General features: G+C 39.7%; 1 protein-coding gene across 2 annotated transcripts in view; it reads right to left on the bottom strand.

Moving 5' to 3' along the window:
* Positions 1-453: 453 nt before the first annotated feature.
* The window catches only part of JCAD (junctional cadherin 5 associated), a 50,990-nt gene continuing 23,749 nt past the window's right edge, over positions 454-27,694 (bottom strand). For both annotated transcript variants that reach the window (XM_058184325.1, XM_058184326.1), the window contains exons 2-4: positions 10,584-10,898; positions 3,746-7,263; positions 454-2,245 (exon numbers count right to left, since the gene is read on the bottom strand). In XM_058184325.1, coding sequence (XP_058040308.1) covers positions 2,211-2,245; positions 3,746-7,263; positions 10,584-10,858 — 3,828 coding nt within the window. In that variant the 5' untranslated portion in view covers positions 10,859-10,898 and the 3' untranslated portion in view covers positions 454-2,210. The remainder of the gene's footprint in view (positions 2,246-3,745; positions 7,264-10,583; positions 10,899-27,694) is intronic.

The following is a 27,694-nucleotide window of genomic DNA, read 5'->3' as shown; positions in this document are numbered from 1 at the left end:
TGTACCCACTTAACACTTAGCACCTGAATGACTGTTTCCAAAGGATCAAAAAAAAAATATCTGGAATCCTTTTACTGAACAATCTTTTTTTAACCAGGTAAAATCTGGTTAGAAGCAAAAAAACTGGTATCTTTTAATTGCTGGAAATACAAAATAGAATATGGAAGAAATCTTCCAAAGAAACCTTTGGAAGAAAGTTTCTAAGTAAGAAACTATACATTACTTTGCTTAATGTATAATAAATTTTAAATATTAGATAAGTTTCTAATAGCAGAGGCTATAAATAAGGGATTATAGCTGCTGGGGGGAAAAAGCAGGCTATTTTGCCAAATAACAAAAAGTTCTTTGTGTGTGAATGTGTGCATATCTATCTCTGTGTGTACCCATTAATCTGAAATACTTAATAGGTAATATGGTTTTGATAGAATAACAAAAAGACACAAAACAAGAAGGTAGGATACTATTTCCAGAAGTATATTAGCAAATAAAAAGAATAACAGATACATAAACATTGAGTAATTTAAATTGCTTATTACTCCTGGAGAAATGAATAAAGTTTGCCCTAAATCCAACATAAAGTGTTTTTAAGTGACAAAAATAACTCTTTGTGTGCTTACAAATATGGATCCTATACGTATTGCCATTAAACAAAACAGGTATAAATACAACATTCAAACATAAAGGCAAGGCAATTGTTTGAGTTTCTGTACCAAGATGGGTGCTTATAAATTTGGCTTAAGAGTTTCAAATATAGGCACAAATCACATCAACATATAAATGGCACTGAGCATCAATGATTGAAATTATATATTCTTTTGTTGCTTATTGCTAGAGTTGCCATAAAAGCAAGTGAAAACAAGTGTTATCCCTTGTTATTTCATAGAGATGGTCCCAGATTTTCTCCAAGAATTAAATAGTGGCAAAGGACTCCTATTTCTATAAATGGGTACATTTGTAGCACAAGGCTTCAGTATTTGCATCACTAGAAACAAAATTTACATACTTAAGGATGCAAATATATTAAACTGATCTTTTTAATTTTTGGCAATTAACTGGGTAGAAAGTGATCAGTTGAACCAACACCACCAACATCCTTGGACCAATCCAAGCAATAAGAAAATTAAGCCTGTCTAGATTTAGGTACCTCCTTTGTAAGACTGTTTATACACAGGATCGAATATTATGTACACAGCATGGCAGCTGTAGATAGAAGCTAATGTGGAATGTGTAGAAGATGCACAAATAAATTCTTCTTATGTAGTTTCTTTGAAAAACTCACATAAGAAGAGCAGAAGGGAGGGGAGGGGAAGACCTTACCAAGAACTGGTAGACCGCCTACATTATAGAAAATTACATCACATTTTGCAAAAAGGTTGCTTAGATTAGAAAAGGATGTGTGCTGTAACAAACAAGTGAGTTGGTGGTGCCCAAACTACAAAGAGAAAAAGGAAACAGAATGAACTACACAACAGCGAGGGTAGAACAGCAGTCAAAGTGGAGTTGATGCTGGTTTGACTTGATCAGAGGTCAGAGGCGGCAAAATGATCTGCCATATTTTGGGTTCACCTCTTCCAAGGGTGCCATTTGTCTGCATAGTCTTGACATGCAAGAAGGAAGAAATTCCACTCAAAGCCGTTTCAGACCAAGTCCCAATTGATTTCACAGTTGGTCAGTCGGCATTCAGTCCTGTTGTCAGGCATCCCCTTGAACTGAAAAGGCACCAGTGGTTCTCTTGCAACCCATTTTATGGCCAATGTTCAACAAGGCTGAGAGTTCAGAAGTTTGGATATTTAACTTAGAAATTCACATTCTTTTTTCAAAAATAATTTTCTTAATCTCTCCTGTTTACATTTTTTACAGAGAAATAAGCAACCCTTTCCCTGAGCCCCTCCCAAATTCTATTTACCATTCTGACTGAACACTATTCAATTCAGTTTAAAAATGGCCAATCCATGCCAAGTAGAGGCATTAAATCTTAATGCTTTGAAAAACAGATGGTTCCAGATTAAGAGATCTTTGTGTGCGTGCATATATACACACACTCTTCCATAAAAGTTTCAGAAAGCATACATTCTCTATAAAGACTTGTTTTCCTCCTCTAGCAGGTAACACTCTCTAAACATTGAGGCTTAAGGATATTTCCACATGGTGCCACTTAGCAAAATGCCTCACAAAGATTTGAAATCTCTTGAAATCCAGCTCTTTTTGTATCACACCCTTTCAACCTGGCTCGGATCATAGGCCTCTGTAAAATAGGAAGCGAGCATGATTATTAGTACTAGCAATTCATAACAATTATCTATATAAGATTTTTATTATTTCTTATGCTTCTATATTCTATTTGTATTAGAGAGCCATTGCGAGCATGGAAAAAAAATTAAAATCGTAGAAATTTATACTAAAGCATTTTGTTGACAAAATAAATATATGCTTTTTATTTTACCACTAAGGAATGTCAACAAAGAAATATTAATTAAAGTTTGTCTGCTGATAAGGATAGCAGAATAAAAAATTATTTAAAGGATCCAGAGAATTCTTAAAACACACCACACTGTGTAAATAGACACAATCTCTGTGTTGTGGCTTTTCTGGAAGCCAACTGTCTCATTCTAAAATTATAGCTACTTTTTATAGTTACCTTAGAAGTCATTCCTTAAAAATATGTCTTTGTAACAGGATCATCATTGGGAGAGAGAGAAAAACTCACCCCATACTTTAGATTATATATGATTATTTGTTACCTAACAGACTGTAAAGACGTAAGAAAATTAATTAAAGCACATTTCATTAAAACATTTTGTTTGGAGCACACCTTTGAATCTTGCTCTCAATCTCGCCTCCCTCATGTAACTGGAATCCCTCACCTTTGTTCAAACCCCAAATGGAATATCTGGCTAATACACAACAACGTTTCTAAGGCATCCTCCCCAATCTGTTGTCTGCCAGGAATGCTAAGTTTCCACCTCCCATCTTCTCTGTGATGTTTAGTCATCTCGCTAGGAATGATGGAAGATCAGATTAAAGCAATTCTTACACACTAAATAAATAAAAGAACTAAGCTAAATAAACTGATTCCCCTGCTCAAAAGTAACATGGAGCCACTGTTGGAATAAACAATATGAAATAAGCAATAATAAAAATAATCAAAATTATATGGAACCATTTGGAAGAATGGTTCTAACAGAACCTTCAGCTTTTTAAGAATTTACACAGAGTCTGAAGGGCAACTAACAGCTCAACAAAAATATGAAAATGGAGAACCTGATTTTTATGAGATCTCACATTCAGAATGTGGGGCAACTGTTTTTACTTTAAATGAAGCCCTAGATGATCCAAACATTTCTTCTCTCTATTCCTTTCTGGAAAGCATGATGGGTGAACATTGCAGGCAAAACTAGGAAGTTATTTGAGTTTAAAAACATAAGACTGAGCATGTGGAAAGGAAGATAGCAAATTCCTTCAGAATTACAGCATCTTCCACTCTAGGGTATTTATAATGGTGTATATCTGTAAAAAAAAAAAAAAAAAGCCCAAACCCAAAACAGCTGATTTATTTGATAGGGTACCTATCTAACTATTGACTATCTCCTGTTTGCTTGCCAAAAATGAAAATGCAACTGCAGAATTCAGACCCAAGACTCAAACAGGAAATTACATTTTCTTTTTAAGACCCTTCTGGGAAAATATGTATGCATCTCCCAATAATGCGCTCACCATACAAATCCTGAAGAAACTTGTATCTTACCTGAGCTAGGTAAATCTTTTCCATTTTTCTTTGCATTTGTATGGCCTAGATGTTCATTTTCATCCAGTGAGATTATACGCTTGGAAACGCAACTGCCTTGGGACAGTTTGCGGGGCAATTCAGTGCTGACAACGGCGGAATCATTTCCTTTCCTTTCTGTTTCCTTTAATTGCCTCTCTTCGTCTCTGTCCTCAGCATTCTTTATAGTGAGACGTCTCATACGAGAAACTGAATCAACTTCTTTCATCCGCGCTATGCGATCCATAGCTGCTCGGCTTACAGCAGAGGCCACTTTGCCTTGTCTGGGCACAGTTACCTTTGAAATGCTTTTAGTTTTCTTTTCTATGTTTGAGGCGAGCGATTTTCTTCCAGCAAGGGGAAGCACAGCAGATTCAAGAGTGGGAGCATGGTCTTCTTGATGTTTGTCAAGAAAATATTGTTCACGTGCCAACTTTTCTTCACCACTACACTGGTTCTTCACTGATCCAAAGTTGTTTTCTCCAATCAAAGTGCTTTTCGACCAGCCACTTTTTGGCTTTCCTTTGGAAGAAGCCACATTTATTTTCATTTCAGCCCTTGGTATCTTTTTGTCTGACAATTTACGGCTCTGTGCCATTTTATTGGCTCCACCATCAGGAAGAGTTTTGTTATCAGCTGTTAGAGATTCCACAGCTACCTCTATGCCCAGGATCCTAGAGGCTCTTGTGCGAAGGGATTCATTTGACAAAATCTTCTTTGTAGAAGAACCTGGAATGTTTGTTCCTTCATTGACATCCAGGCCAGCAGATCTCAAATTTGGCTCAGAGCGCCCCTGGTTCCTTTTTTTAAAAGATAATGGGGCTACAGATGCTGTTTTTGAAGCAGGGGTATTCCTGCTTGCTATTTTGTTCATCTTATCAAACTCCTTATCCTTTTCAACACTTCCTTCCCCAGAGTTAATGCGGTTGAGTGGTTTAGAATTTCCACTCTCCCAACGACCCGAAACATTTGATTTCATTGGATGCAGACTGATAGCCTGTTTAATAATCTTTCTTGCATTATCCTGTCTTTGATTTAGATCATTTCCCTTTTTTTCTTTAACTGATTTATCCATTTCTCGCGCCTCTGATCTAACATTCCTAAGATCACCAAGTACAACTCTTGTCTCTGGGATTTTAGAACCGCTTTCACTTTTGGATTTACTTTTATTGGTCCCATTTTTAAACAGAGAAGTGGCTGGTTTTACTTTTTTCGCCTCTGCACTACATATATGGTCTTGGCTGACTTCATCCACTCTACATGCTTTTCCCTCTGCCTTTTCCACTTTTTTATCTCCTTCTCTATCTTGCCTCTGGTCATTTTCTTTATCATCCTCACTACTTTCGTCTTGGTTTTGTATTTCCTTATTAAAGCTTTCCAGTTCACTTATTGCATCCCAAGGCCTTCTGCTTACAGGCTTCAAGAGAAATTGCCCAAAGGCTTCTTTGACACTACAAGGTGATTTCCTTTCTTCCTTGTGGGCAAAACTGGGTTCATTTTTCTGCCCAGGAAGCCCTGTGGATGTAGCACACAACTCATTCTGGCTTGTTTTGGAGCTGACCACAGTCCTAGGAGACTCAGGTTTGCTGGGCTTGTTAAACTGAGTTTTCCTAGGGGGAGGAATTGGTCTATCTTTCCTGTTACTAATAGGTAATCTACTCGGTGCAGGTTCTGTAGTAGATGACCCATACTTTAAGAAGTGGCCATTGGTCAGTGTATTTGATTTCCTAAGTTGTGATCCATGCTGCGGCCCTTGGAGTGGCTGCTGAATTTGGGGTTCTTCTATGAAACAGGTTTGTGTTTCTTGGTCCTTATACCTAGTGCATGGCAATGAGCCAGAATACTCGAGCCCTTTGTGCTTTGGAGGCTGCTTGCAGCTGAAATAATTCATTTGTTTGAACTCTGGTCTCTGAAAATCTTGTTTCTCTAACACATTTTTATTGAGCATGTTTCCTGTAAGGGCTTCGAGCTCTAAATCAGTAGAAGACGTACTTAGGAAACTCTGTTCTTTCAGATCTCTATTGCTGTCATTTTCATAAAGTTCAGCGGAACCCTGTATTGCATTGTTATTCCTATCAACACCTGCCATGTTCAGTTCAGATTGAGGTGGGACATACACCAAGCAAAACATAGCTTCACTTGTTTTTTTCTTCAGATTGTTTTTGCCTTGAATCTCAGTTCCAGGTTCAAAGGTTTTCACTTTCGTAAAAATCTCAGAGGAGAGTTCTGTTGCACCTGGGCTTTGAGCAGATGACCTTGCTTTGAGATATGAAGAGTTCAGATTCTTGCCTGTGTCATAAGAGCCTCTTTGGGTGGACAAGGCACCACTATCCAGATCGTCACTGGTTTCAACCAACCATTTGCTTCTACCAGAGACCTGGTTGCTTTTTAGAGCAGGGTTTATTGAGTCTGATAAATCAACTTCTACATCATTGAACTCCTGATCCACATAATTTTTATGGAAGACACTACTGTTATTTGCATCTTCTGCTTGATCCTCCATCTGATGATGGTCAGGTGGATGTATTACTTTAATGTGCCGTATTCGAGGGTCATCGAAAGGAATATATTGAACAGAAGACTGTTGTTTCTCCTGACATCTCACCTGTGTTTCACTATTCGAAATTGATTCTTCATCTTCTTGTAGCTGATTAACCGAAGACCCGGAACTAATAGAAATATCCTGATCTATAGTTTGCACGTCCTTGGGAAAGCACTCACTGTAATCAGGCACTTCTTTGGACATATCATTTTTACTTTGCTGACCAGATTTGTAAGATGGTGGGGGCACATACAAGGGGGGTCCTAAGGTTGAATCTTGATCTGGTTCATCGACTTTAGTCACATAGAAAGTAGTTTTTCTTTTTTGCTGTTCGTCCTGTGGTGGATTGGTTTCTATAATGCCCCTACTCTGTTGATGATATTCATAAGGTGGCGGCTTCAGGGGTCTGCCATACTTGGGCCTAGTTACTGGTTGCCTAGTTGCTGGTTCAAAGTATTTCAAAGATTCCAGCTCAGGCTTTACTATATGCTCTTTACTACTGGCTACGGCAGGAATTTCAGCAAAGTTAGAATTTTCTGATGAAAAAAATCCTGGGAAAGATTGTGGTTTATTCTTAACATGGGAAGCCGCAATGTTTTCTCTTCCTGAATACACATCTTGAAGCAGCCTTTTTTTATTATCTGTATCATGCTCACGTCGCCCAAATGCACTTGGTTGTTTCCAAGTTTCCATCTTTAAACTTTGCCTTCTGTAGTCACCAGGAGGTTTCATGGCCTCCTGTTTGTTACTCCTCAGATTTTCTAATCTTTCTTCATTTTCCCACTGAACTTTGTTCTCATTGTCAAACAGGGCACAGGTTGCACCCATTCCTCTTATTTCATTGTCTACTTTGCCAGGATAATCATATACGCTGAAATCATGGCATTGTCGTTTCCAGGAGGCAAAATCTTTCTCTTTCTTGGAGGGCGAAGACCTACTTAGTGATTGGTCATAAAGCCTGCAAATGAAAGGAAGTACCAGTGAAGAGATTTTTGTAAATGTTTTTTTTTCTCTGGATCTAAGTTAGTAAAGAATCTGAAACAGCCACAATCATGAGACATTCAACTTACTTTCCTCATGTTTCTGAAAAACAGATCTTTTCACAACAAACCACGAAAGAGTTTGGATTGTAACTATATTTTGCAATCAATATGCTTTTCTTTCTTCAGCATAATGTATACATGACAGGAAACTGCTGTGTTACATTCTACCACATAGACATCCCCCCGCCCCGATAAAGCTTCTTAAAATTAATAAGCGTTACAGTTGTGAACCTGGAACAGATTTTAAAATACAAATTGTTTTTTTTTAACTATACATATTCCTCTTTTCAGGACAGCCTGCCATCCAGTAAATTTTATGCTCTTTTGCAATAGTAAAATATCAACTGGGGACATGCAACCATGTCCAATTTTTAAGTTGTGGCAAATTGAAGGTACACAATAAAAAAAGAGGTCAGAACACTTTAGCAAAAATGGAGATACATGAGAAGGTATACATCTGTGGGAACCTGTGCAGTTAGATTCCCTGAATTATGACAGTATTCAGTATTTTCAGTGTACGCAGTTAAATACTTAGTCTTTATTCATTAACTTGACCTTCCAATGACCCCTGGAAAAAACATTTTTCCTCACAGTTTTTTGATAGCTGTAACAGGAGTTTAAGGCAATGCAGGAAATCAACAGAACCAAAATCTCAGATAGTGTGAAATAAATTTTGTATAAACTAGAAGACAATTCTTCCTCTCACTTTGGAGTATATGCTGGCAAGCAAGATAATATTGCATATTTACCTAGAAGGAAGATGTTAATTTAAAATCTTAAGACAATTTAATCTCTAAAAACAAAAATAAGGAAAGAAACCAACCCAAACCCACCATTCTCTTTCACATGTTATCTTCCTAGCATTGGCAATTTTTAATAAAATCAGTGTTGAAGATATTGTGTGTGAATGCATATGTCTATCACAAGTCATACTTTCCAGAAGATTAAAAAAAAATTGTGTGTACCTGAGTATATAATACAAATACTGATCCCCCATTGTCTATGTATCAAACTCCTTTTTTAACATATAACATAAACATTTCCTTTCCTCCTTCAAGCAGAAACAAAGGATTAAATTTACCAAGTAAACAGCTAATTTTTTAAAACTTAGCCAAATATTTCAGCAGGGTAGTTGCAGTTATATTTCCATCAATTTTCAACCGCTGCCCTCCCAATTTACTGTGATTGTGCGAATGAATCACTCATTCAACAATTCCCTCAGACACAATATATATTACACATCAAGCATGTTCTCTGCAAATGTCTTATAATAATTTTAAATGAGGTTTTTCTTCAAAATTATGAGCCTTTTCTAAATTGGGTAAATTTTGCATAAAATATTTTTCATATTTAACACTCCACCCCACCCCCACAAAAATTGCAGTGAAAGCAAGCAGAGAAGAGATCAGGGCTAATCTTTTTGGCTCTCACTGAGACTAATCTGCATTTTCTGCATTAGTTTTTTAAAACAAATATGAGCCACAACTTTGTTATTAGTTAAGTAGCTACAACAGAACAATCACATAATATTTCTCCAATCTTTCGTGTGTAGGATGTTTCAGTTCAAAAGTGCATTTGTATCTAGCTGCCGGCAAGCATGAAGTTACAACAACACATTTTATAAAGTGATGACAAGGCCATTGGCTTAAACAGGACCTCCAGGAGTGGCTCATATTTGCTTTAGTGAAATTCAGTTTGAGACTTCCTGCTTTTAATAACATCATGTAGATTTCTATATTAATATGTCTCTGGGGCATTTTTTTGTTTTCTTCGCTTAAATCAACTTTTTACATTTCCAAAACAGTCTCCCCCACCCTCAACAATAAACTACTAAATTTAACTGATAAGGTAGCAGGATCTTTTATTGACTGATGCCCAAGGTAAATGATTAAAAAATAGAAATAGTCTAAAATTTAGATTTAAAAGTATATAAAAAGATTAGAGCTTCTTTGACACCTCAATTTAGAAGCCAGTCACAACTTGATTTTATATTATTTATTTTACATGTAAACGAACATGCTTTTCTTTCTGGAAATTTAAGACCATCCTAAATCACAAGAAAAAAATCTTAATCCACAAAGAAAAGATTTGTTCTTTGATTTCACAGAGGAGTTATGGTCCTGTAAATCCTGAAGCTAAAATAAAATGGTACTAAGAAATATTCGGAATTATACGGAATCCCTTATAATTGAGGTAGTCCTTGTTTAGCAACCACAATTGAGACCAGTCGCTAAGTGAGAAATGACCACGACTAGGCTTTCCTTTTTTATACCCTTTGAAATACCCATTCCAGTGCTGCAATGATTAACAAGGAATTAATGTTTCACAATACTACAGAAACAGCCTGGCATATTCCTCATTGTGTGCCTGCTTACTCTTTGGTAATCCCTTCCTCTGCAACTGCTACATTCTGGGGTGAGGCAGAGAAAAGAGTCAGGGACAGGAGAAATTGTTTAAAGAGATCATCTCTTTAGACAATATCTAAATAGGGAAGAAAAATGTGGATCAGGCATAGGACTGTAATGGCAAACATGCGATTCAGAGAAAGATGCTGTGAAAGGCATAACTGCATGCCTTGGTTGCAAAGTTATTTTTTCAGCACCATCTAACTTTGAATGGTCACTGCACAAGGCAGTTCTCGTGATTCCATAACCAGAAGAAAGTATAAGTAGACCTCACTTAGCAATTGCCTTCTGAAGAGACCATTCAGAGCTTTCACAGTGCTGAAAAAATAATTTTGCAGTCGAGGCAAGAACACTCACCAATTCCGAGAAGCTATTTGTGAAATTCTTGAGGACTTTTTCATATATATTTTTTTCTTTTTCATATTTAATTAAATATTTTGGTTACATACAGAGCAAAATGGAGAGGACATACTCCATTTTTTGTAAAGGCTGCAAACTGTGGTCCAAATAGGATTACAAACATAACAATTAAAATACTGCAAAGTTGGCTGTGTTTTTCTTCAGAGTTTCTTGAAGATATCTGGAGAACTGTCCAAATACATGCAAAAACATAACAGTGCTTATTAACCTTGCCTAAATTTTTAATATTAAAGAGGTAGGGACCCAGATCACCTGGCCACACTTTTTTTCATTGTGATAAATGTAGTGCGTTCAACCCGTTGAAGTACACATTACTTCCTCTTATGATGCTTTCAACACAATTAAATCTCCTGGTGTCTGCACTTCAACATTGTTTGACAAACAGTTGAACAAATTAAAAAAATACTCACCCTCCTTGCACATTGCCTGGATCTGAGAAATATTCATGGTTGGTGTTCCTTGGCTTCCCTCGAACGGCAAGCTTGTTCTCGTTGTCATTTAGATATCTTCTTGCTTTATTAGTCTTGGGTATGGCTCCAGGATGGATTGGCAAACCATTCTTGGTTGCCTGACCAGACTGCCTACCAGTATCTTCATGCTGACCTCCAGTAGCTCCAGATGAATTGGTAGGAGATTTAGATGGCTTGTATCCATGAGAAATCAGAAGGTCGTCTACGCTGAACATATTGGCGTCGTTTTATTTACCTCAGTATCTCAATTTATCACTGAAAAAAAGGCAAAGAATTCTATGAGTAAATAGTACAGTATCCTTGACATAAGACCAGTCATTTAACAGCTGATTGAAGTTATGACCTCCCCCCGTCCCATAAAAAAAGCCTCATACAACCAGAGCCCTTGCAGTCATTTGCCCTTACAACCATAGGGCCACTGCAACACCCTCCCCATCTCTTTATTTCCGCTCCCCCATCCTGCCCTGATGAGACCCCCACAGTGCTCCCCATTCCTCCAGGATGTAGCCGCCATTTTCAGGGCTCTGACAGTTCCTTGCAGAAGTGACCTGACCTTAACTCATAGAATCATCTGTTACAACGTCCACAATGTCCTTCCTGTTGAAGACTACTTCAGCTTCAATCGCAACAATACATGAGCACACAATAGATTTAAGCTTAATGTGAACCGCTCCAATCTTGATTGTAGAAAATATGACTTCAGTAACAGAGTTGTTAATGCCTGGAATGCACTACCTGACTCTGTGGTCTCTTCCCAAAATCCCCAAAGCTGTAACCAAAAATTATCTACCATTGACCTCACCCCATTCCTAAGAGGTCTGTAAGGGGCGTGCATAAGAGCACCAGCATGCCTACCGTTCCTGTCCTAATGTTCCCTTTGATTGTATCCAATTCTTATAGTTATTTCATGCTTATGCTTATATATATGCTTATATATCATATAGTTATTTCATGCTTATGCTTATATATAATGTTGTGACAAATAAAATAAACAAACAAACAAACAATAAACAAGTGGCGGGTATCTTCAGAGTTTCCTGTCCCAATCACCTGGCTATTGAGAGACTGCAAACCTTTCCAAGCTTTTTGCTGCTTGCCTGGCTGCCTTTAGGACCCATATACCCCATATAGAGAGATATAGTTCTCTTCTGCATGGCCATTTGGTGCAGGTTTGTAATGCTTCTTTTTCTTTAGAGTTTTTCAATCAGCAGCTCAGGGCAAACAAGCTGCAGAAAGGTTTTCGTTGCTTCCTTCCTTCCTTTGCTCTGTCCCTAACCTGGCAGTCACTCATCAAGGTAAGTAACTTACAGATTTTGTCACCCTCTTTCCGGGCGTGCCATAAATTTAGCAAGTAACAGTAACAGAGTTGGAAGGGACCTTGGAGGTCATCTAATTCAACCCCCTGATCACGCAGGAGACCTGTACTACGGATTCGAACCGTCAAACTGCTGACCTTTCTGATCGACGAGCTCAGTGTCTTAGCCACTGAGCCAGCTAGTCAGGGTGAGGACATCAGAGTGAAGTAGGGTTGAAAAGAATCAGGACTGGAACCAGAGATGGAGAGTTTACTTTGGTGGGGGGGAGGTTTGAGGGGGAGAAATGAGCAAAATTCTGTCCTTTTGTTGTTGGTTTTTAATTGAAGAAATGGAGGTTTCTGGGTGGCTCAGACTGTTAAGACAGTCTTATTAACACAGCTGCTTGCAATTACTGCAGGTTCAAGCCCCACCGGGCCCAAGGTTGACTCAGCCTTCCATCCTTTATAAGGTAGGTAAAATGAGGACCCAGATTGTTGGGGGCAATAAAAGTTGACTCTGTATATAATATACAAATGGATGAAGACTATTGCTTAACATAGTGTAAGCCGCCCTGAGTCTTCGGAGAAGGGCGGGATATAAATGCAAAAAAAAAAAAAAAAAAGGAGGAAAGGGGAAGGTCAAGCAAGGAAAAAGGTTTTGCGAAGCTGCTGCCTTTACATGCAGGTGGCTGATTTCCCCAAAGCCTAGCAAGAGCCAGGAGAAGTTTGCAGTCTCCTGGCAGCCGGCTGATTGGGGCAGAGGCCCAGCCCACAAGGGTGGCTTCATCATCGGCCAAGCACAGAGGCTTCGTTCGAAGCCTCTCTGGCATTGGAACATAACTCTAGGCCCGTTCATGGCGAACCTATGGCATGCGTGCCCGAAGTGGCAGGCAGAGCCATGTCACCTGGCATGTGTGACGTCGCCCACTCCTCTTCCGGGTTTCTCGCACCCATGTGCGTGCGACTATCAGCTGACCTTTGTGCATGTGGCAGTGCTGGAAACTGGAAGAGGTGGTCTTCCGTTTTCTGGCATGAGCATGTACGCTGGCCAGCTGATCAGTGCATGTGCACGTGTGGTGGTAACCAGACGACTTGCTGGCTTGTAAGCATGTGCGCAGCGGAAACTGGAAATACCTTATCTGGTGCACACATGCTCCCTGGGCAGCTCCTCTTCCTGGTCGCGGCCCTGATGAGAATATAAGGGTAATATTTCTTTTTCGGCACTTGGTGTCACGCGTGCGCCCGTGCGCTCCCTTTTTGGCACTCGGTGTTGAAAAGGTTCGCCATCATTGCTCTAGGCCCTAAGCTAGCTGAGCTCTTCCTCCCTACTGGGCTGCTTTTGGCTTTGCAAAGCTTTTTGCTGCTTGTCTGCCTCCTTTATGGTCCCAGCTGGATGAAAGGCCTCCCAGGAACTCCCCCTACCCGTGAAGTCACCCCATGCTCCTCTTAACCTGCATGTTCATTTTAACAGGGGCACCTGGAAGAACAGAGGTGGGAGGGGTGTGTGCTAAGCAAGTCTATCTCATTTCATGGAGGTCACCATTTGCGACTCTAATAGGCTAACTCCATTATAATAATGTCAAGTATGAGATGTTTTCAGCTCAAACCTTTCATGGATCACTGCCTTGTCGTAGCGAAGGGGCTTGTGCACTGCAATGAAGCTATGAGCTATGCCATGCAAGGCCACCCAAGACAGACAGGTCATAGCAGAGATTTCTGACAAAATGTGATCCACTGGAGAAGGAAATGGTAACCCACTCCGGTATTTTTGCCATGAAAACCCCATGGACAGCACCAAAAGGCAAAAAGATATGATGAGCCCCTCAGGTCAGAAGATGTCCAAAATGCTACAGGGGAGGAGCAGAGGGCTAGTACTAGTGGCGCCAGAAAGAGTGAAGTGACTGAGCCAAAGCCAAAAGGACATTCAACTGTGGGTGTATCTGGTGGTGAAAGGAAAATCCGATGCTGTAAAGATCTATACTCCATAGGAACCTGGAATATAAGATCCATGAATCAAGGCAAGTGGACGTGGTCAAACAAGAGATGACAAGACTCAACATTGACATCTTAGGAATCAGCAAACTAAAATGGACAGGAATGGTGAATTTAATTCAGATGAACATCAGGTATACTACTGCGGGCCAAGAATCCCTCAGAAGAAATGGAGTAGCCTTCATAGTCAATAAAAGAATAGGAAAACTGGAATACAATCCTCAAAATGACAGAATGATCAACAAACTGTGGCAAGTTCTCAAAGAGATGGGAGTACCAGACCATCTTGAGAAAACCTATATATGGGTCAAGAAGCAAGAGTCAGAACTGGACATGGAACCATTGGTTGATTGGTTCAAAAATGAGAAACGAGTCTGGCAAGGCTATATACTGTCGCCCTGCCTATTTAACTTATATGCAGAGCACAACATGAGAAAGGTGGGGCTAGATGAAGCACAAGTTGGAATTAAGATTGCCAGGAGAAATATCAACCATCTCAGATATGCAGTTGATACCACTCTAATGGCAGAAAATGAAGAGGAACTAAAGAGCCTTCTGATATGGGTAAAGAAGGAGAGTGCAAAAGTTAGCTTGAAACTCAAAATTAAGAAAACTAAGATCATGGCATCTGGCCCTCCCAATTCCTGGCAAATAGATGGGGAAGAAATGGAGGTAGTGACATATTTTATTTTCCTGGGCTCCAAGATCACCGCACATGAGGACTACAGCCAAGAAATTAAAAAACCCTTGCTCCTGGGGAGGAAAGCTATGGCAAACTTAAACAGCACAATAAAAAGCAGAGACATCACCCTGCCAACAAAAGCGCATATAGTCAAGGCTATGGTTTTCCCAGTTGCAATGTATGGCTGTGAAAGTTGGACCATAAGGAAGGCTGAGCGTCAAAGAATTGAGGCCTTTGAACTCTGGTGCTGGAGAAGACTCCTGCGAGTCCCTTGGACTGCAAGGTGAACAAACTGCTCAGTCCTAGAGGAGATCAACCCTGACTGCTCTTTAGAAGACCGGATCCTGAAGATGAAACTGAAATACTTTGGTCACCTAATGAGAAGGAAGGACTCCCTGGGGAAGAGCCTAATGCTGGGAAAGATTGAGGGGAAAAGAAGAAAGGGACAACAGAGAATGAGGTGGCTAGATGGAGTCACTGAAGCGGTCAGTGTGAGCTTAAATGGTTTCCGGGGATGGTAGAGTTTATTGTAACACATCCTCCTTAATAAAAAGAGGAAACCTGAAATACATTTGAAAAGTCAAAAGCTGGCATTGGATCATATGTATAGCTCAATGTCAGTCATATTTGACACCTTTCCAATCATAACCTCTTTTAAAGCTCATACATCCATTCTGTGCCTTCTGCCATCAAATATTTACATGTAGGTCACTGCTTCGCTTCACTTTCTCCCAACTCAAGCCACTATACTAACATAAAACTATCTGGACTACAGACATGAGGGAAGCTATTGATCTCAAACCTGGTATGCGTTCTTCAATACGATTTACTGTGAGATTTATGGCCCCATGGTTTATTGACATGATAATCTTAGGTTTGAAAAGGATTGCTCTCATCATGGTATCTATGTAGATCCTTAAGGTAGATGAGCTGGACTTAAGTTCCCAAACAGACCCAGAACTAATACAGAACACAGTGGATTTCTAACAATGGGAGGGGGGGATGATCACATTTTAAACTATCTTAAAACAGATGGGAAAGTCCAGGATAGAAGTTATTTTTCCATCCTGAATTATTTTTCAATCATGAACACCTGGAACTGGCCAAGGACTCTACGAAGGGAATGTGGGACAGCTGGTTACTAGAACAATTCGATTTCAAAATAGAGGATCCATATGGCAACCCGTAAAACAGCCACATAGCTGATGGGTCACACAGGTGCAAGGAAGAACTGCGCTTTTCCTGGTGCTACATAAACTCCAGGTACTAGTGGAGCATACAGCATCCATTTCCTGGCTAATAACATACCCATTTCTGAGCAATAAATAGTACACAAGGCTGTCTTTACTGTTTCCTTTTTTAAAGTGGATTTGGCTGTGGAAATGAATAGATAAAAGTGCAGTGCAAGCAAAATACTGCCCAGCTTTTCCTTCAAGAAACACAGCCTTTCTTTCTCTAGCCAAGAAATGCGTAAAGCATCCTTAGTTGACTTGGGTACCACAAAATCAAATGGATTTGCTGGCTGGAGATGATGGATACGTGTTAATTCAACCCAGAAGAAGTGAAGCTGGGAAAGACTGATAAATGCAAAAAATTTTGGAAGGCACAAAAGTTCCAAGGAAATTTGCATTCTATAAGGACAGTGGGGAGCAACCTATATTTCAAAGCTACCATATACTTCTTATAAAATAAGACTTTGGGGGGGGGGAGGGGGGAATGGTTACATCATCTGAAAGGACAAAACACAGGCCAATTTTGCAGTGTAACCCAAACTGATTAAAGGGCTTGCATAGTTTAGCTGCTCACTTGTTTACTCTCTGCATTTCTATACTGCTCAATTGCCCAAATTCTTTCTCCACTGCATAAAAGTTAAAGCTAGAAAAAACACAAGTATAATAAAACAATGCAAAACAGGTTATTTATTTTGCTCGCTCCCCTATTCAGTCTGTACATTTAAAAACTGCTTTTATAAACGATTATTTCTACTTCTCAGTAGAAAGAACATCTTCCTAGAATTTTGTACAACCTAGGGGAAAAAATGGGGAATAACAATCGGTTATAGATAGTTGTAAACAGTTGGTATAGACCTTTCCCCCCTCTGTGGATAAAAGACAGACCAGACAATGCACAATTTTAAAAACACCTTCACTACAAGAACAGAGTTTGAGTATTGAGACTCCTAATTTGATGGAAGTTTTTAAAAAAAAAAAAAAGAATGGAAAACTGTGTGTCTTCCTGGAGTAGCTTTGTTTTGTTTGCCAATGAGGTCACAAATTTCAGAGATTTTACTTCCTCAGGATGTTGGCTATCTTCCCAGAGTTTCTGATTTGTGAGGGTTCAGCAAGAGCAATTATGAAAAACTAAGCTAGACGCTTTTGGGCTACCTGTATCTGCACTGGTCATAATCTTCAAAGGATGCTTGATCCTTGCAGTAGAAAGAAAAAGCAGAGAGACCACTTCTCTCTTAACAAATCTTGTCTTCAGTCTTTCTCAGGGCATAGCAATAGCACTTAGACTTACATATGGCTTTACAGCCCTCTCTAAGCAGTTTACAGAGTCAGCATTTTGCCCCCCAAAATCTGGGTCCTCATTTTACCCACCTCAGAAGGATGGAAGGCTGAGTCAGCCTTGAGCATGGTGAGATTTGAACTGCCAAATTGCTGGTAATCGGCAGCCAGCAAAAGTAGCTGCAGTATTGCACTCTAACTACTGCGCCACCACGGCTCATGTCTACTAGTTTGAATGTTTGTTGGAGTGGAAAGACAGGGCCTAAACTGAATAATGAAACAACCTCCAAGATGGATTGAACTGAAAGAGCTGTAATTGTTGTAAGGATCAAACATATATTTACCTACCCTTGCCAACACAGGATTGGAGATGGAGCAGCATTCGGGATCAAGTTCTGCACACCAATAACAGATTCATTGGTTGGCGACAGAATGACACAAACTAAATTTGAGATTTCTTCAGAGGAGCCAAACATAGGACATCTTAAGCAATGAGCCACTTTGATTTTTCAGCTCGTATTTCCCTCCCCCACCACTCCCATATGTGAGCTATTATCTTCACAACTCTTTCAGTTCAAGGATGATCCAACTCAGAATAATTACAAGCTCCTGGCCACCTCTCTGTGTGCTCTAAATCCTCTCCCATGCTTCCACTTCTTCCCTCCCATTAGGGCTGCAGTTGGATTGGAAGCACATCCCTCCTTGACCCTTTCCTGCTTATCTTCAGAAAAATCTCAGCATCCTGTGTTGTTTTTTTTAAAGGCTGACAAGTACAGAACAGACACTTTCCATCTCTCTTCCAGATGCAATTGAAGTTTTTTTTAAAAAAAGAAAATTATCTAGTCCAACTATACCAGACTTAAAAGTTCAAAAAATAAGAAATTATCAGCATCAATATATAGATATATTTTCGTTTTTAATGATGCTGACTGTTGGAGGACTGCATTCAAATAAGGCAACAAGCCAAGTTTGTTCTCATACAAAATGCGGGAAGGGGGAAAAGCAGGAATTATAGCAGAGTGTTCACTGGCATTCCCTACAGGAGTTGTTGCAGACTTCTTGAGAACTTGGCATGGCAGGGTATGAGTTTCCCCAAAGCACATTCCTCTTTTCATAGGTTTTCCACAGCACATAAAAGCAAGTGTTAATCAGAACCCCTTAATATGAATGCACCAAAGCAGCTTCACTGTTCTTTCATATCAATCAATTGCCTATTTTCTCTAAACATTAGCAGGTTTGGAGGAAACATCAGAGGGACTGAAGTGAAAAGCATAAAGAATTTGGTAAAGAAAGCAATTAAAATAAAAATTCAAAAGCAACCAATGGTTGCTATCTATCTTGAGCCAATGGTGTAAAGGAGTATTTAATCACTTCTGTTATTTACCCTTAACCTACTAATAGCAGATGGAATGGGACTCTACTAAAAAGAACAGTGCCAAATGAACCTCTCAGGATATAATATTAAACACAGTTCAAATTCAGTGCTTGAAATAGCCTATATTAAAAAGAAGTGCAAATTAGCACCAAATTTGCCAGGGAGGTACTTGATGGTGGCATGTGAGGCATAATTAGTTTAATTGATTTGGGGCTCACATTTTAGATTCAGACCCTCAAAATAACTAATTCTATAAAGCTACCTTCTAAAAACTTCCTAGTTGTGTTGGAGGTAAACTCCTATAACTGCCCATCAGTTGCTGATTAAACCGGCCATTGTGTTAAACTTATATCTGACTTGTATCTGAAAACTATTAAATGGGAAAATTCAAACTGCAAAGTTATCTCTGGTTAATACCAGCCACAAACTAGATTACTGGAGATTTGCAAGATAAATTCCAAGAATAAAAGGACACATGGCTTTGGCAAAACAGAATGACTGACCTTCGGAAGTTCTGGGAGCTTCATCACTGGAGGCTTTCAAGAAGACACTGGGCTGCCATCTTTCAGAAATGGTGTAAGTCTCCTGCTTGGGTGGCGGGGTTGGACTAGATGACCTACAAGGTTCCTTCCAACTCTGTTATTCTATAGTCTACTTACCATTTCATTGATCAACTATTTGATTTGGGTTTAAGCGAATAGGGATACAAGCCTGGTGTGTCTTTCAAAATCTTGGCATTTAGACTGGACTGAAATATATTGTCTGCTGGGCAGGGATTAAACAGTGGACACTGGTGGGACAATATTCAGAGTACAACTTCTGCCCATGTGCTCCCTTGCCCACTTCATTACAGCCAAGCCCTAAAATGTTTTCACGGATATTATTTTCAAGCTGGGAGGGGATACTATCATTTTTGCCACATGTGGCATCCCAGCTCTTGAATATTTGCTCTGCATCCCAATCAGCTGACCAAATTCAGAGGTGAGAAAGGAGATAATTATAGTGTTTCTTACTCACATCTCAAGGCATCTCAATTACCTTTATTGCCTACAGCAGCACAAATAATACCCTTCTCTTTTAAGGGATAAGGCGACAAGGTCTTTTGCAAAATTATATGGTAATTACAAGTTTTTTCCAAATTGTCTTCACGTGTTTGAACACTGACCTTGTTCTACTCAAGGTCCCCCTGTATGTAGACAGCAATGCACAAACGGATTTCAAAGCAGCAATTATTTTAATGCCATGGCAAGGAATATTTTACTTGACTTCCTACTAGCACTCATGCCTATTTTGGTAATGAAACATCTGCAAGAAAGCACCAAGCTCAGAGACCACCAAACACCCCCACAATAAACAATATCCTAAACAAAGAACCACCAATGCAGACAAACAAGCTAACAGTAAACCACAATCTAATCAATATACCACTAGCACCACCAAAACACTAGTAGGGAAAGAATTAGAATATAAAACTATGAGCAAACCCCAATCCCTATTAGTAGTGATGATGTTACCTAGCCAGGAATGAAATGTCTGCAAAAAACAACCAAGAACACAAAGCACCAAGGAGCCCAAAGTAAATAATATCGCAATCAAGGAACTATCAATGCAGACAAACAAAGCTAATAATAAACCATAGAAACTGCCTGACAAAGCAAGTTTCTAAAACATAAATCAAGACCAAACCAAAATCTCTCCTAGCGCCAATGATGTTACCTAAGTTTGATAATTAAATGTCTCTAAAAATGCAACCAAACTCAGAGCACCAATAACCACATAGTAAACCGGGTTACTTATGGGACCGCCTACTGCCACCGATTGCCTCCCACTGACCCGTACGCTCTCACAGAGAGGGACTCCTTAGGGTGCCCTCCGCCAGGCAGTGCCGACTGGCAACACCCAGAGGAAGGGCTTTCTCTGTGGGGGCCCCCACCCTCTGGAACGAGCTTCCCCCAGGGCTGCGCCATCTTCCCGACCTCTGAACCTTCCGCCGCGAGCTTAAGACACATCTATTTATTTGCGCAGGGCTAGCCTAGGGTTTTTAGTTTTAAATTTAGTTTTAATGGGGTTTTATACTATTTTAGTGATATTTTAATTTCGGCCTAATTAATAAGTTTTTTAATTGTTGTTTTTATTTGTATTATTCTTATGTTTTTATTTGGCTGTACACCGCCCTGAGTCCTTCGGGAGATAGGGCGGTATAAAAATTCGAATAAATAAATAAATAAATAAACAATATAGTAAACAAGGAACTACCAAGGCAAACAAGCTAACATTAAACCATAGCTTAATCAAAGAATGAAAAAACAATTGCAACCAACACTGACAGAGCATGTGCATGCCCAAAAATGAACTCCCGGTTCCAGCCAGCTACTCTTCTGTGTTACTGGCATTCATGCACATGTGATGATCAGTTGGCCAGTATGCATGTTCATGCAGAAAAACAGAAGACCAGCTTTTCTAGTTTTCTAGTTTTCTGCACTGCCACATGCAAAAAGGCCAGCTGATCATGATGCATGTGTGCATGCAAGAAACCCAGAAGAGGAGGTTTCTGGCATACATGCGTACAAGATGATCAGCTGGCACTGATGCTGTTACCCAGTTGGGTAATATAACATCTACAAGAAAGCAACCAAACTCAAAGAGCACCGAGGACTGCCAGTACACAGAAGCAAGCTAACAGTAAGCCATAGCCTAGCCATAGCCAAGAAGCCGTCAGGACTACTCCCAACAAAACACTGCCAGGGCAAGCCACTGGTATATAAACTTAAGAGCAAAACCTCATCCCTGTTAGCACTGATGAGAGCACCTAGTTTGGTAGTGAAACATCTGCAAGAAAGAAAGAAAGTTCAGAGGGCACCAAGGAATCCACAATTGACAATATCTCTATCAAGGAACTACCAATGCAGACAAACAAGCTAAAAAACCTCACAGCCTAATCAAGGGACCGCCAAGATCACTCTTATCAACACTGACAGAGCAAAGCTACTAGGAAATGATAGCAAACCCCTTTCCCTACTGGCATTGATCATGTTATCTAGTTGGGTAATGAAATGTCTGCAAGAAAGCAACCAAGCTCAGAGGGCACCAAGGACCCCACAGCAAAATATATGCCAATCAAAGGATTCGTAATGCAGACAAACAGGCTAACAATACACCACATAGCCTAATCAAGGAACCATCAAGACCACCGCTACCCTCACTGACAAAGTAAGCCATTAGAAAATAAAATGAGAGCAAACCCCTTTCCCTACTGGTACTGATGCTGTTACCCAGTTGGGTAATGTAACATCTGCAAGAAAGCAACCAAACTCAAAGAGCACCAAGGACTGCCAATGCACAGAAACAAGCTAACAGTAAGCCATAGCATAGCCATAGCCAAGAAACCATCAGGATTACCCCCAACAAAACACTGCCAGGGCAAGCCACTGGTATATAAACTTAAGAGCAAAACCTCATCCCTGTTAGCACTGATGAGGGCACCTAGTTTGGTTATGAAAGGTCTGCAAGAAAGCCACCAAGCTCAGAGGGCACCAAGGAGCAAAATATATGCCAAAGAATTAGCAATGCAGACAAACAGGCTAACAATACACCACATAGCCTAAATCAAGGAACCATCAAGACCACCGCTACCCACAAAGCCATTAGAAAATAAAATGAGAGCAAACCCCTTTCCCTACTGGCATTGATGCTGTTACCCAGTTGGGTAATGTAACATCGGCAAGAAAGCAACCAAACTCAAAAAGGACTGCCAATGTACAGAAACAAGCTAACAGTAAGCCATAGCTTAATAAAGGAACTGTCATGCCATTCCCATCCAAACACTGGCAAGATCTGCAAGAAAGCAACCAAGTTCAGAAGGCACCCAGAAATCCACAGGAAATAATTTCCCAATCAAAGTGCTACTAATGTACCGTATGCAAACAATCTAACAATAAAAACCAGTCTAATTAAGGAACCATAAGACCACTGCTCCCAATACTGACAGATCAAGCCACTAAAGAATAAGAGCAAACCCTAATTCCCAATAGCTGTGATGATGTTAGCTAGTTTGATTGTGAAATATATGCAAGAAAACAACCAAGTTAAGAGAACACCCCTGAACTGCCAAAGAAGTTAACAGTAAATCACATCCCAATCAAGGAAGCACAAAGATCGCTTCTACCAACACTGAGAGGGCAAAACACTAGTACAGTGATGGCAAATCTTTTTGGCACTGAGTGCTGAAAAGGGCGCATGCGCATCTGGCCACAACCTAGAAGAGGAGCTGCTCAGGGCGCATGCATCACCCCCAAAATGAACTTCTGGTTTCAGCCAGCTACTCTTCCGGGTTTCTGGCGTGCATTGGTAGTTCCTTTTGTCTGCATTGGTAATTCCTTGATTGGCATATTGTTAATTGTGGATTCCTTGGCGCCCTCTGAACTTGCTTGCTTTCTTGCAGACGTTTCACTGCCAAACTAGGTGCCCTCATCAGTGCTAACAGTGTTGAGGTTGTGCTCTTATGTTTATATAACAGTGCCATTTTTTTAATTTTTTTTTTAATTTACATTTATATCCCGCCCTTCTCCGAAGACTCAGGGCGGCTTACAGTGTATAAGGGAATAGTCTCATTCTATTTGTATATTTTTTACAAAGTCAACTTATTGCCCCCCCAACAATCTGGGTCAATCATATTGTTAATTGTGGATTCCTTGGTGCCCTCTGAACTTGCTTGTTTTCTTGCTTGTTTTTTGGCAGACATTTCACTACCAAACTAGGGGTCCTCATCAGTGCTAACACAGATGAGGTTTTGCTCTTATGTTTATATACTAGTGCCATGATGGCGAACCTATGGCACGCGTGCCTGAAGTAGCACAAGGAGCCATGCTGCCTGGCACGCGCACAGTCACCCGTTCCTCTTCTCGGTTTCTGGCGTGCAAGCACACATGATGATCAACTGGCCTGCAAGCATGCTCACTCAGGAAAACAGCTCTTCTAGTTTTTTGCACTACTGCATGCAAAAAGGCCAGCTGATTGTCACGTGCACTTGCAGACCAGCAACCCAGAAGAGCAACAGGCGTGCACTTCAGGCATATGTGCCATAGGTTCGCCGTCATGGCACTAGTAAATAAACATAAGAGCAAAACCTCATCTGTGTTAGCACTGATGAGGACCCCTAGTTTGGTAGTGAGATGTCTGCAAGAAAACAAGCAAGTTCAGAGGGCACCAAGGAATCCACAATTAACAATATGCCAATCAAGGAACTACCAATGCAGACAAACAAATTAACAAGAGGCCAGTCTAATTAAGGAACCATAAGACCACTGCTACCAACACTGATAAAGCAAGCCACTAAAGAACAAGAGCAAACCCTAATCCTTAATAGCATTCATGATGTTAGCTAGTTTGGTTATGAAACGGCTGCAAGAAAGCAGCCAAAAGCTCATAGGGCACCAAGGACCCCAGTAAACAATATCCCAGTCAAGAAACTATCAAGGCAGACAAACACGCTAGCAATAAACCACAGCCCACAACTACAAAAAGTAACCATCAGGACCATTCCCAGCAAAACACTGTCAGGGCAAATCACAAATATATAAAAATAACACAAACCGTAATTCCTACTAGCACTTATGATGTTAGCTGGTTTGCTTATGAAATGTCTTCAAAAAAGCAATCAAGCTCAGAGAGCACAAAGGGGACCCCTGAAATGGCAAAGGGCCTAACAATAAATCACCACCGAATCAAGGAGCCAGCAAGTTCACTTCTACCAGTAACAGAGTTGGAAGGAACCTTGGAGGTCATCTAGTCCAACCCCCTGCCCACACAGGAGATCTGTACTAGGGATTTGAACTGCTGAACTGCCGACCTTTCTCATTGACAAAGCTCAGTGTCTTAGCCACTGAGCCACCTAGTCAGGCTACCAACACTGAGATGACAAGCCATTAGAAGCCATAAAGAATAAAATTCTATCCCTACTAACACCGATGACGTCACCTAGTTTGGTGATGAAACCTTTGCAAGCAACCAAGCTCAGAGCACAAACGGCCAACAAACAGCCCAACTAACAATAAACCACAACTCAATCAAGGAGCCACTAAGCCCAGTACTTCCAACAGCGAGAGATCAAGCCATTAGTAGATAAAAATAAGAGCAAAGCCTACTCCCTATTAGCAGTTAAGATATTTCCTAGTTTGAATAATGAAACACCTGCAAGAAAACTACCAAGACCAGAGAACGCTAAGGACCCCAGAAAAAAACAAGGAACTACCAGTACAGACAAAATTAACAATAAACCACAGCTTGCATGGACATTGCATGTTCACCAGGAACCGTACATGGACATTGCCACATGAGAGGATACAGAAATCACATTGGCTGCATTAGTGATAAAAGAAAATAGATGAATTCGGTTTTAACAGCAAAGCGTGGCTAGGGGCTGACTTCCGATTATAAATTGCTGATGCAACACTTCTAAGTCAGGATAAATCAGAACAAAAGCAAACCATGATATCTTCTTGAACATTTAACCACCATTTCCAATAAGAATATTAGGAACTGTTTTGGAATAATAGAGAACCATAGGAACCATGAAACCAGTTCAAGATATTAAGGATGAATGTGAAAAGAGACTGCCAATGACCAGGAAAGAAATGTAAGCAAACCAGACACCCCAAGAAATTGCCAAGAAAAGGAAAGAAGCCAAAACTAAGAAAGAAAGATTTCTTAGGAGCTTAAGAATTTCAGAAAGCAGTGGTACAGCAGCATCTGTAAAGGCATGGAAGTTGACAAAATATATAAGAAAACCAGAAAAGCTATACAAAAAATGCTGAGCTCAGGAAGAGTTCCATATTTGAATTGGTATCCTTAAAGACACTAGTGGACTGAGAGCAACTAATTCAAACTTCAAAAGATGAAAGCCATATTTTAGAGTTCTCAATATTCAAAATACCTTAAAAGATACTCCCTACTTACAAGAACTTCTAATACTAGAAGGGGAAGTTAGAACAACACGCCATTGCCAAATTTAAATTGGTATTATTGTATTTAAAACAATTAGTCTCTTTTAATAATTTAAACAATTCAGCCAAAAGACAGTTATTCTCACAAATAAAGCAATGAGCAACAGAGAAAATTAAAAATTATAACCAAACAATGCCAGCAAATCTAGAGAGTGATCACTAGATTGAAAGATGTTAATATACATATCAATACTGAAGATTTAAAAAATGTACAAATTATATCATAGAATATCCTTAATTTTAATGCTAGCAATTTAATGTTTAGGATTATACAATGCAGTTTAGAGCAATACATAGAAAGGGTGATGCTGGATGTTAAAATACTTTTGCAAAAAGCTGAGAAACAAATGAACATTGAGTAAGCCAAAGAATACCAGAAAAGAAACCAATACAAGCTTAATTCAAGCAAAGCAGCCTGAAGCAGCTCGAAAGAGCTAATTTTCTATCCCAAAGTTCTTTTCAAACGGCAACTGAATTTTCTTGGGAGTTTTTTCCTTGAAAACTTAGGGAAAAAAACCAAGAAAGTCCAAGTTGTCTTTTAAAAAGCACCTTTCAGACTGATGCAACTGAGAATTTCCAGAGAATTTTTTTAGCAATAGTCACTAGTAGTAGGACTCGCAAGGAGTAGTAGGATACTACTCCTGGAATAGCAGTAATAGAAAAACTTTTTGAGTCAAGTTGTGGAATGTTCTTAGAAAAATAGGAATCCCACTAACATATCATTTTTCTTATATAAAGCATTTACATAGGACAGAAATCTACTGTCCAGACAGAACATGATAAAACATATGGGCTCCATAATGGCAAAACAGCAAGACAAGGCTGTGGTCGCAGGTTCTTTTAACTAAACCCAATTTAATGGGCTCCAAACACAAAAGAGCCAACAAGCACAGGTCCCTAGGCAACACAAACAAGGATTCATAGTTATTACTCATTGCCCATCACTACACCACTCTTCCCCACTGCTGCTCCAACTACTACTCCTTGTGAGTCTTACTGAGTTTTGTTAGAGAAAATTCTGTCTATGGAGACATAATTGGTGCTTTTCAAAAGACTTCCTTGGTTTTCAAGTTAAAAAAAAAACACCAAGAAAGTTCAGTTAAGTTTTGAAAAGCATCTTTCAGATAGATAAAATTATCTCTGAAATAACAGAAAATAACTTTTAGTTTAGAAAGCAAATCACTACCAAAATTATCTTTCTAGCTGGTCCGCGTCCACATGCAAACATACCTCCTTCTCTTGTCTCAGTCACTCCTTCTTCCGTCACTCCTTCTCGCCTTGAAGATGACCACACCCAGCCTAGCTTTTATAGGTTGCTGCACCGGCTGGAGAAAAGGCTTAAAGAGGCAGGACAACAGCAACCACAGGTGTTGGCTATTTGCTAGGCTGCCTGCCTACTCATAGCTGTATAAACTCTCTTACTTACTCAACCACTGTGCTGAATATTTGTTAAGGGAATCTGGATTGTAAGAATAGGAATGCGGCTTTAAAACTGGAGGAGGAAACATTAATAGTCTGTGCTATGATGATGACTCTACTCTGATAACTGAAAATGCGAATGGCTGGAAATTCTAGTGAGGAACATCAAGGAGCACAATTAAAAAAACCAAAAAACGAGAACCACCAAACTAATAACAAAAGGTGCCACAGCCACCCTCGGAACTGACATGAAGATAGTGAAGTTCTACCTTTTAGAGTAAATTAACAATCCTGATAATCAATCTTGAACCAACAGTTAGGAAATACAGCCCATACTTATATTTGGTAGGAGCAAAGAAGACCTTGGAAAAGATGCCACACCATCTCTATATCTTTAAAGATCAGAATCTTTAAACAGACAGTAATTTTTTCTTGTACTATAAAAAAATTAAGTGCTTTCAAGAAGCATGTTAGAAAGATTAAAACTGCTGGGAATATTATGGACAGCCAAAAAAAAACAACAACAACCCAAAAGCACCCCCAAATGAATTATTGAACAAATCAATCCATGTTCTCATTGGAGGCACAAATGACCATGGTCAAATCTTGTTTGTATGCATTATGCAGAGACGTAGCTTTTTTGAGAAGTGCTGGGAAAGGTGGCAACAAAGAGGAAACCAGGTTGAACTCAAATTACATAAAGATGGATACACTGCACTAGCACTGATGATGTCACCTAGTTTGGGTAATGAACGTCTGCAAGAAACCAAGCAAGCTCAGA

Source organism: Ahaetulla prasina, chromosome 4, assembly GCF_028640845.1.
Source record: "Ahaetulla prasina isolate Xishuangbanna chromosome 4, ASM2864084v1, whole genome shotgun sequence".
Lineage (NCBI taxonomy): Eukaryota > Metazoa > Chordata > Lepidosauria > Squamata > Colubridae > Ahaetulla > Ahaetulla prasina.
The sequence above is the reverse complement of the archived record's forward strand: the minus strand, read 5'-3'. Positions and strand labels throughout refer to the sequence as shown.